At 33.5% G+C, this 12,011-nt stretch overlaps 1 protein-coding gene across 1 annotated transcript; it reads right to left on the bottom strand.

The window, feature by feature from the left end:
• Positions 1–1,486: 1,486 nt before the first annotated feature.
• Positions 1,487–10,249, bottom strand: LOC131941159 (transforming growth factor-beta-induced protein ig-h3-like). Its single transcript, XM_059300169.1, has 8 exons — positions 10,192–10,249; positions 7,813–7,908; positions 7,001–7,096; positions 6,140–6,360; positions 4,976–5,162; positions 4,331–4,432; positions 2,368–2,487; positions 1,487–1,709 (listed from the first exon to the last, which is right to left on the bottom strand). The coding sequence occupies exons 2-8, from the start codon at positions 7,892–7,894 to the stop codon at positions 1,567–1,569; spliced, it is 951 nt and encodes a 316-aa protein (XP_059156152.1). The 5' UTR covers positions 7,895–7,908; positions 10,192–10,249; the 3' UTR covers positions 1,487–1,566.
• Positions 10,250–12,011: the final 1,762 nt, after the last annotated feature.

The following is a 12,011-nucleotide window of genomic DNA, read 5'->3' as shown; positions in this document are numbered from 1 at the left end:
CAGTTTAGTTTTGAAGGAAACGCATGCAAGTGATTCATATAGACAATTGTGGTCGGCGTGGTCGAGTCGGTAAAGCTCATGGATGCTAAACCGAAAAGTCTCGAGTTCGAGCCCTGGGGCAGATGAGGCTCGTTAGCTGGGGACAGCCACTCTTCTAGGAGAGACAACTCCAAAATCAAACAACTGCTGCCTTGTAGTTTGTTGTTGGTTGGACAAAGGCTATGGAAGCAAATCCAAAAAGGAAAGCTGGCTGAAATCGGAGTCAATGGCCTCAATGGCGCATAACCAGTTGACACGTAATCCTTAATTGTGATGGAAGCATGGTCGAGTCGGCAAAAAGCTCATGATTGATAAATTAGAAAAAAAAAGTCTCGAGTTCAAACCCTCTGGCAGATAAGGCTCGATCCCTCCCAACACTAAAAATTAAGAACGAAGAAGAAGAAGATGGAGATTTAGACAATTATTAGTATTTTCAGGAAACAACAAAGAGTCATTATCACAAATATCACGCTTGAACCTTTTTTTAAACTCACAACTCCCTGGCATAGCACCAGACCTAACGACCATGAAATAAAAATATAAACAAAAGAGTACGCTGCTGTGACGATGAAATTAAGAAAATTGATCAGCGTATCTACTATTGTCCGAAATTAGCTCCAATTTCAATTTCAATATTAACTTGTGGTTGTAAATATGTTGGTGTTTTTATTTTTTTTGGAAAAGCTACTTAGCTAGCTAACATTTACTGGTATTTTTGTCTCTTTTTTTTTATTAAATATATACCTTTAAAAATTGATAGATGATGGGGGAATCAAAAGTTTGAAAGACGATTATTGCAATTAACGGGGGATTGATGTGTGTGTGCGGGGGGGGGGGGGGGGGGGGAAGGGAAGGGGGGGGGGTAATTTTTGCATACAATAATCTTAAAACAGCAAACCCCGACTTGATGAAGACCTTAGCATTTACTGTACAGGGTTTTTTAAATCGCTCTTGGTCTTTTGCTTACACTAGGTTCTTCCTCCTACGTGCATATCGGCTGCTGTTGTTATCGTTGTTGTTGTTATGTGTGCGGGAAACGGGGAGGGGGGGGGGGGGGGGTAAATCCGATGTTGGAACGACCTGTCGACTACAAGGCGGCAAGAAAATGCAGGCTCTACGACGCTAGTCCAGTCTCCTACTTTCCATCGCTCATTTCTGGTATTCTTATTACTTACGGACACTGCATAACGCTCAACAGGGTGCACATTAAAACTGCTACAATAATCTAAACCTCCGAACTGAGTTGAAAACAAAAGTGAGAATAATCTCCCATTGTTTTAAATAACTTGCTTGTTCATTAAATAAACGTGTATAGCTTCGTATCAGGATACCAATCCTCCCTAGCTATCCCGTATTTCATTGCTTCAAATAATTATTCTACAAAAAAATCGTGGTTGTCGTCATGATTGGAATAAAGACAAAATAAAACAGAATAATAACACGTGTGTAGTGTGTCAAGTATGATTTATATAAATTAAAACACAGAAATATAAAATCAATATATTAGCAGCATTGATATTGCAGCAGTTAGCCCACGATGATGCCTTGGTCTTCGATCTGAACCTGCACACGTATTGGAACAAGTACGGTATCCACAACATGAATGACCCCGTTAATTGAACTGATGTCCTTCTCGATTATCTTCGCATGGTTGACAAAAATGTTTCCACCTGGAAAATAGAGCAAACACGAAACATAATGTACTTATCACCACAAAATTGAACTAATATGCACATATGTTATTTACTTGAGATCCTTTCCGGGGGTAAGATGTTTGGGGAATTGATGTTGAACAATAATGAGCTTTTGGTAAGATAGTATTGTTACAGTATTGTATTACCAGCTATGCAATTATAGTAATTAAACATTTACACCATCGAGTGTTTAAATTATTGTAATGTGGACACTAGTTAATACAGTGTTAGGAGGTCGCAGAAACATATGAACTTTATTTCACTTTCACCATAGACCGTCAGGTTGGAAGAGGAACTTAATACTTAATTCTTTACCAATAAAAACTGATTGTAAGATAAAGCAACTAACAAAACAGATTGATTATTCTTTTTATACACGATTAAACGATAAACCTCAATAAATAATGATTATAATAATTATAATAATGATTATAAAAACGATACATTCTAGTATCTTTTGAGTTTTTGACTTAGCTTTGATTTAGATTTTATCAATTGTTTAAAAGAATTTTCATTACAGTCATGTTTTAATGCCGTCTCTTTGTAACTAACAAAACATACACGTACAGAATAACGTGGAAAGCTGTGTATTGCTCGCAATAGTTTCAGCACTATAAGGGAACAAATTACTCACTACCATCCTCTAGAATCATGAGTGTGTCATGATGCTGGTCAGCAGAATCAACGGTCAGCGTGTGCTTCATGCCGACACTGTAGAGTGAGTACTCTTTGACCATGTGGTACTTGAGAACCTCTGGAATGTTTCAAACAAGTCATTATTCAACAATCAAAATCAGCCTTTGTCTTCATGTTATGCGATACTCACAATTACACTTTTAAATAAATCATTAAACAATGGAAATCAGCTTGTCCAAGTGTGATGTGATAAGCAAAACTACATACAATCGTCGTTCATAGGTGTTGCTTAAAATAACAATTTATTCAATATAAATGTTGATTTTTTTCCCAATATAATATTTCACAACTTTCATGCAATTGTTTGAATCATAATTAATTTCAGTCAAATATAATTTAAAAACATAATTAGTTTAGGGGAGAATGAAAGCAAATCCAGTAGCAAAAATCCGGCTGAAGTAGGCATCAACATACCATACTCATACGTAAAACTTTACTGTGTTGGAAGAAATGTCTTCCAATATTAAAATAAGAACAAAAAAGAAGAATATTTTACAAAACCATAACCTGTTATAAAACTTCATTTGGGTACAACATACTGTAAATACTACTCACAGTTATACAGGTATTTATATATTACAATGATGCTATGGCCGTATTACAACATACAATATGAACGAGTGAATCAAACACAACTGTCCACTACACGTAAAACAGTGTGAAGTGTCTGACTTGTTGAGTGAATAAAACACAACTGTCCACTACACATGAAACAGTGTGAAGTGTCTGACATGTCAAGTGAATCAAACACAACTGTCCACTACACGTAAAACAGTGTGAAGTGTTTGACTTGTTGAGTGAATAAAACACAACTGTCCACTACACATGAAACAGTGTGAAGTGTCTGACATGTCAAGTGAATCAAACACAACTGTCCACTACACGTGAAACAGTGTAAGTGTCTGACACGTCAAGTGAATCAAACACAACTGTCCACTACACGTGAAACAGTGTGAACTATCTGACATGTCGAGTGAATCAAACACAACTGTCCACTACACGTGAAACAGTGTGAAGTGTCTGACATGTCAAGTGAATCAAACACAACTGTCCACTTCACGTGAGACAGTGTGAAGTGTCTGACCTATGGAGTGAATCAAACACAACTGTCCACTTCACGTGAGACAGTGTGAAGTGTCTGACCTATGGACAGAATCAAACACAACTGTCCACTACACATAAAACAGTGTAAAGTGTCTGACCTGTCGAGTGAATCAAACACAACTGTCCACTACACGTGAAACAGTGTGAAGTGTCTGACATGTCAAGTGAATCAAACACAACTGTCCACTTCACGTGAGACAGTGTGAAGTGTCTGACCTATGGAGAGAATCAAACACAACTGTCCACTACACGTGAATCAAACACAACTGTCCACTACACGTGAATCAAACACAACTGTCCACTACACGTGAAACAGTGTGAACTATCTGACTTGTCGAGTGAATCAAACACTACTGTCCACTACACATGAAACAGTGTGAACTATCTGACATGTCAAGTGAATCAAACACAACTGTCCTCTACACGTGAAACAGTGTGAAGTGTCTGACCTATGGAGTGAATCAAACACAACTGTCCACTACAAGTGAATCAAACACAACTGTCCACTACACGTGAAACAGTGTGAAGTGTCTGACCTATGGAGTGAATCAAACACAACTGTCCACTACACGTGAATCAAACACAACTGTCCACTACACATGAAACAGTGTGAAGTGTCTGACCTATGGAGTGAATCAAACACAACTGTCCACTACAAGTGAATCAAACACAACTGTCCACTACACGTGAAACAGTGTGAAGTGTCTGACCTATGGAGTGAATCAAACACAACTGTCCACTACACGTGAATCAAACACAACTGTCCATTACACATGAAACAGTGTACAATATCTGACCTGTTAAAGCAGAGACGTGGGTGTTGAGGTAGTCCAATGTTTGGTTGCTGAGCTTGGCGAAGGCGTCGTTGTTGGGGACGAAGAATGTCGTTGAATGGTCATCTACGGAACAACAGACATATACATGTATGTAACTTTTTAGTCTTATGTAAGCAATAAATATATCAGTAAAGTCGTTCAGTAACTATTGATATATGTTCTGTTAAGTTATGTTTGACTTACAATCAATGGTAAAAAATAATATTAGAGATGTGATTAACAATATTGGTCAAATGTCGCGGTTTTTAAACAATTTCTAAAAAGTATAAATCTTAGTATAATGTTCAACAATGCTTTAACGTTGCTAATGATTTTGGATTTCGTAATAATACATGCATTTATAACTCTCGACAACTAACTTTTTTTTAAATATGCCAAACATTTTTGACACGTCTAAAATTGATTGGCAGTATTCTAAGTGGACATAAAGAATGAATAACTAATGTTAAACGTTAAAGATAAATTCATTTCAGATTTACAATGACAAATAAACGTTTAAACATATAAAAGCATAGCTTATAACCGCTTTTGTTTTTTATTCTTGATCAAATGTTAAATGCTTGCCGCCCCCTCGCACCCCAGTGTAACGCCACATCCATAACTCACTTGTAAAGAAACTGGCCAGGTTAGCTTTTGTAACCAGCGACTCAAATATAGAGAAGTCGGATCTGTTAGCGCCGATGTCCACCACATTTCCCAGGGGCGGCGTCATGATGCCGTCGATGCCATGGGCGTACCCGTGGTAGACATGAATATTTCTTATCGTGATGTTTACTCCCTCGACTGTGTTCGCCTAGATGTTAAAGATACAAAACCACGTGTTTATAAAAGGTAGGAAACATGTACAGGCTAGAATGATAAATGTTCATCGAGCATACATATTAAATAAATACATAAAGACACGCACATGCTTATTTTATACATAAACACACATATATTTATAATTTACATGGTACGTGTATGTCTGTATGTTTGTTGAAATATCTTAGTAACAAGATATATCATAACAGATAAATTAAATATATATATACATATACATATATATATATATATGTATATATATATATATATATATATATATATATATATATATATATATATATATATATATATATATATATATATATATATACACATCTAATATCATTATAATGGTCTATTTCTCAGAGACCGTAGGTCAAATTCAGAGTAAACTAAGCTTGATGGTTTCAAAACTCTTACAGTGGAATCTTTGTGTATACATAGACGCCCCAAAATTCTTAAGGCCGATTAATGTTAACTCAGAGACAATTAGCATAAGGACTTTCAGTATGGCCTTACTGACCAACGTAAGAAACGACCAATGCAAACACAATACATTCAGTATAGCCTCACCGAAAGACTTAAAGTCTATCGGTGTAAAGCTAGAGACACATTGTTCACTTGTTTTTAATATTACCTGTTCATGCTCAAATATTCCGATCTATTGCAAGAATATACAAAGTGGCCTAGTGATACAGAGCTGGACTGCTACCCCGACAGTCTCGAGTTCGAATCCGGGTTCAAGTCAGTAGACCGTCCCTCAGTCCACCCAGCTCTGATGGGTGCCTAAAGTCACGTTAGGGTAAGTAAATGTTCTGACCGCAATATCTCTTCATATGCCAAGGTCACAGAAAAAAGTAAATTCTACTTCACTCGCGCCATGTACCGTCAGGTTTGAAAAGGAACTTTACTACTGCATGAATATCGCGTCAGGTTGCGTTCAATAACCCCGAGCTTAATTCGACTCACGTGCAGGATGCTGTAGGTGTTGATCCTGATGGGCAGGTTGTTGGAGGACTTGATGGTCTGGTCCTGCTGGGACCCCTGGACGTGGTAGCTGGTGCTGAGGACAACATGGTAGCCAAGGATGGACTCGAGCTGAGCCTTGTCGGCCTTCAGAGCGTCAACACTGCCGGCGGGGAGTCTGTTGAAGGCGGTGTCCGTGGGGGCGAACACGGCGAAGTGAATACCTGAATACCGGACGCACGTGCGATATAATTACTCAACAAGAAGAAATAAAACAGATTATAAAATAGTGAAAAAAATTTGGAATGGAAACTTCGCACATTGTGTTTTTTTTTTCATTTCTGTGATTTTGAAAAAAAAATGATAAACGGTTAATGTTCCATTAGAACTAGTGTATGGTTTTATTAATTACGAGCCAGTCTTGTAATTAGTCAGAACTCTCCTTCTTCATTATAAATTCGAATGTTGGATGGGATTCCCTCCAACACAGTTATGCACTTCGTGTACACTAGTAATGTTCCATTAGCAAACGATTCGTTTTGGATTAGCATCCATGATTTTGGAGCTGTCTCTCTAAGATGAGTTACTATCGAGACTCATCTACCCCGGGGATTTCGAACTCGGGACTTTCCGGTTCAGCAACCATGTGCTTAACCAACCCGACCACGGCGACCTACTGAAATCATTTTGAACTTAATGTCAATGTTAAGTTTAGAAATTAGTGTTACTGTTTAGATTAGAAATGAGTGACACTGTACAGTATTACAACTTATGTTTGTGTGTGGTTTAAAAATTATTGTCTTTGTGTGAATTTGTTGCTTGTATAGATTTGTGTGGTGCTGAGGTCTATAAAGGCTTTATTACTTTGATTGATTTGCTGCAGAAGGTTGGTCTGTGCTAGAAGGTCCAAGAAGATGGTGAACTGTCCATTGGCTGTCAGGGCATCAACAAGCTGTGGCACTAAACAGAGGAATAAACGATTCGATTTATTCAATATATGTTGCCCTAGCTACACATTTGTATACATAATTTCAATTTTAGTAACGTATATATGTATATATATATATGTGTGTATATATATATATATATGTATATATATATATATATATATATATATATATATATATATATATATATATATATATATATATATATATATATATATATATATATATATATATATATATATATATATATATATATATATATATATATGTATGTATATAAACGCGTCTCAAAGACAATTTCATTTTTAAAATTATTTAGTAACTATAACACGTAGACATTTCGGGTAAAGCGTAGCCTAGCGGTAGAGCGCTAGACTGCTAACATGAAAGTCTCGAGTTTGATTCCGGGTGAAACTTTCCTGAGTCCACCCAGCTCTGATGGGTACCTAACTCACGAGTACAGGCGGCTGGGCATAGACCTTTACCAAGGTCTAGAAATTATGATCTCTACTTCATCATAAGAATGGATTGCTTGGTCTAAAGGGGAAACTTTACTTTTTTTTGTTTAAGTTAAATGTATACAAGTGATAAACAAATAATTCAGGCAACATATTTAAACTGACTTAATATTACAGAAATACGAGTCTAAATATTCATGATCCTGAATGTTTAAGGAAAGTATAATGTACGTTTTTCAAGGAAAGTTAAGCTAAAATAAACAAAACTTACATGGCGCAGGAGTTGTCGTATTTTGTGCTAGACAGCAGGCAGTCACCACAACAACAACAGCTAAAGTTTTCAACATGTTCATATTTCTCTTGGTTACTGAACACAAAAAACATGTACAGTTTACTTACTCTAAGATAAATGACAGTTTACTTACTCTAAGATAATTGACAGTTTACTTACTCTAAGATAAATGACAGTTTACTTACTCTAAGATAAATGACGGTTTACTTACTCTAAGATAAATGACAGTTTACTTACTCTAAGATAAATGACAGTTTACTTACTCTAAGATAAATGACTTTTTTTTACTCTAAGATAAATGACAGTTTACTTACTCTAAGATAAATGACAGTTTACTTACTCTAAGATAAATGACAGTTTACTTACTCTAAGATAAATGACGGTTTACTTACTCTAAGATAAATGACAGTTTACTTACTGTAAGATAAATGACATTTTATTTACTCTAAGATAAATGACAGTTTACTTGCTCTAAGATAAATGACGGTTTACTTACTCTAAGATAAATGACAGTTTACTTACTCTAAGATATAATGACAGTTTACTTTCTCTAAGATAAATGACAGTTTACTTACTCTAAGATAAATGACAGTTTACTTACTCTAAGATAAATGACAGTTTACTTACTCTAAGATAAACGACGGTTTACTTACTCTAAGATAAATGAGAGTTTACTTACTCTAAGATAAATGACAGTTTACTTACTCTAAGATAAATGACTTTTTTTTACTCTAACATAAATGACAGTTTACTTACTCTAAGATAAATGACAGTTTACTTACTCTAAGATAAATGACAGTTTACTTACTCTAAGATAAATGACGGTTTACTTACTCTAAGATAAATGACAGTTTACTTACTGTAAGATAAATGACATTTTATTTACTCTAAGATAAATGACAGTTTACGTACTCTAAGATAAATGACGGTTTACTTACTCTAAGATAAATGACAGTTTACTTACTCTAAGATATAATGACAGTTTACTTTCTCTAAGATAAATGACAGTTTACTTACTCTAAGATAAATGACAGTTTACTTACTCTAAGATAAATGACAGTTTACTTACTCTAAGATAAACGACGGTTTACTTACTCTAAGATAAATGAGAGTTTACTTACTCTAAGATAAATGACATTTTACTTACTCTAAGATATAATGACATTTTACTTACTCTAAGATAAATGACAGTTTACTTACTCTAAGATAAATGACAGTTTACTTACTCTAAGATATAATGGCATTTTACTTACTCTAAGATAAATGACAGTTTACTTACTCTAAGATAAATAACAGTTTACTTACTCTAAGATAAATGACACATTACTTACTCTAAGATATATGACAGTTTACTTATTCTAAGATAAATGACAGTTTACTTACTCTAAGATAAATGACAGTTTACTTACTCTAAGATAAATGACAGTTTACTTACTCTAAGATAAATGATGGTTTACTTACTCTAAGATAAATGACAGTTTACTTACTCTAAGATAAATGACGGTTTACTTACTCTAAGATAAATGACAGTTTACTTACTCTAAGATATAATGACAGTTTACTTACTATAAGATAAATGACGGTTTACTTACTCTAAGATAAATGACAGTTTACTTACTCTAAGATAAATGACAGTTTACTTACTTTAAGATAAATGACATTTTATTTACTCTAAGATAAATGACAGTTTACTTACTCTAAGATAAATGACAATTTACTTACTCTAAGATAATTGACAGTTTACTTACTCTAAGATAAATGACGGTTTACTTACTCTAAGATAAATGACAGTTTACTTACATTAAGATAAATGACAGTTTACTTACTCTAAGATAAATGACAGTTTACTTACTCTAAGATATAATGACAGTTTACTTACTCTAAGATAAATGACAGTTTACTTATTCTAAGATAAATGACAGTTTACTTACTCTAAGATAAATGACAGTTTACTTACTCTAAGATAAATGACAGTTTACTTACTCTAAGATGAATGACAGTTTACTTACTCTAAGATAAATAAGATAAGATAAGATAAATGACAGTTTATTTGCTCTAAGATAAATGACAGTTTACTTACTCTAAGACAAATGACAGTTTACTTACACTAAGATAAATGACAGTTCACTTACTCTAAGATAAATGACGGTTTACTTACTCTAAGGTAAATGACAGTTTACTTACTCTAAGATAAATGACAGTTCACTTACTCTAAGAAAATTGACAGTTTACTTACTCTAAGATAAATGACAGTTTACTTACTCTAAGATAAATGTTATTTTAATTCAATACCTGAAATAATACTTTACTTCATAAATTAACAGGTAAAAAACAGAAACCAAAAAATAATAACCTTACCTCCTAATGGTAAAAAACGTTTTGAACAGAAAATATTGTGACTCACGTGTGAAAACAATGCAGTAGATTTTTTTTTAAATGTCGCTGAAAATTAATCTACAGACTTATCTGTATTCGTCCAATCAGATGTTGTTTTTTTTTTTTTTTTTATTACTTTTTTTTATTTTCCAATCGTTGTCTTATCTATTGGATAGGTCGCTGTGTTCTGTGAAGTCAGGTGTTTTTGTTTTTAACTTTTTTATTTTCCAATCGTCGACTAATCTATGGTATAGGGCGGTGTGTTCTAACGTCAGAACCACTATCTAAAACCGGGAAGAAGGAGTTTTATGTCGCTAGAAAGATTCCGTCTTCGCTTCCATTTCTCTAGACTTTAGAACTTAATAATTTGCCGCACTGGTTTCTTTAAGAGCTGACTGGGTTACAAAAAAAAAACTACGAATTTATCTGTTTACAGTGTCATCAAATGCAGACAGAAATAGATAGACTATACAATGAGTTATCGAATGTTAGTGCTTAAATCATATTTTCTTACTTTAAGATATTATAAATGTTACATTTATGAGTTATATGCATTCTTAAATTGAAAGACCAAACTCTTACACAATCATTCTTGTATAAAGGAAGCATACCTTATTCTAAATTGTTCTAAGTATCGTCATTAGTTTATTTCAATGTTTGCGATAAACTAGAGATGTGCTTTAAAAGTCACTTGAAATAGTTATAAAAATGTCAATAATATGAATGTTCTTTAACGTAGACTCATTTTTATGTTTTTATTTACATTACAAAGTAATAAAGTTTTTTTTTTACATGTCTTCTTTTCTACACTTCGATTTCTGTTGAGACTAGTGTTTCATAAAATATCAAAATACATATTGTTTTCAATTTATTCAACGATATTTACTTACTTGTAGAGGTTTTAGGAGTGAGGTGGGTTGTGGGTTGAGGGCTGAGAAAGTGGGCCTGACAAACCGATGTTTTGGACATAGTGATAAGACCTACACAACATTTGTTTGAAAAATCTTTCTTAAGGTAAAGTGATCGACTGAACATACAAGCACCCAGTAATACTTTCTTAATTTAATGTCTTAATACTGCTATTTAATAATAAAAAAAAGTAAATACATATATAATAGACCCAAATCAATTTTAAAATGTAAATTTATATTCCAGTATTAAGTTATAGGCCTACAATTTAGCTATAAAGCAGCTAAAAGATAAAACTCGGAAAATATATTCTAGAAACTTTTTTTTTAATCTGACTATGCAAGATTTCAGATGAAAAAAAAACACTTCAGCATATCTAAATGTGCTAGTTTTTTTTTCATCTATTTATCTATATTTTTTTTTAAATCTGTTTGTTTTTCATAGAAAGATCAAGTGAAAATCACCTACTGTTGGAAAATAAGATTAAATCGGAAAAAAATTCCTGTAGTAAATGTGGGTTAACAGTTTTGTGATAAGGATTTCATTTCAATGTCGGGCTAACTTTTGCTCACTAAAATATAAAAATTAAATGAAAAAAAATAATCACAAAAGTTCAACATTGAAAATAATTTACCTATATCATTGCTTTAACATAAAAATATAACACAATTAAAATTTTAATTAGCCGTATTTTTTAAAAGAAAGAATTTTTTTTTTAATTTTACACTATACACTATTCTAGGAGTGTTTAGCGCTTCAAATAGATGGTCGTTGTACTAAGATTTACTGTGAACGTTGCTGATACACTATATAAACTAAGTCTCAAGTTTTCTGTTGAGACCATGTTTTTTAGCCACGCTAAAATACGTTTTCTGTTTTCAACGTCAAAAGTT

This window comes from Physella acuta, unplaced genomic scaffold (genome assembly GCF_028476545.2).
Source record: "Physella acuta isolate Inbredline_101_S28 unplaced genomic scaffold, ASM2847654v3 ptg000350l, whole genome shotgun sequence".
NCBI lineage: Eukaryota > Metazoa > Mollusca > Gastropoda > Physidae > Physella > Physella acuta.
Note: the sequence above shows the minus strand (reverse complement) of the source record. Positions and strands in the feature narration are given on the sequence as shown.

Coding starts and splice junctions, on each gene's coding strand:
- LOC131941159 (XM_059300169.1), bottom strand. CDS start 7,894: ATGAACATGTTGAAAACTTTAGCTGTTGTTGTTGTGGTGACTGCCTGC. Junction 7,097..7,812: donor TACGACAACTCCTGCGCCAT/GTAAGTTTTGTT, acceptor TCCTCTGTTTAG/TGCCACAGCTTGTTGATGCC. Junction 1,710..2,367: donor CATGATTCTAGAGGATGGTA/GTGAGTAATTTG, acceptor TCTATTTTCCAG/GTGGAAACATTTTTGTCAAC.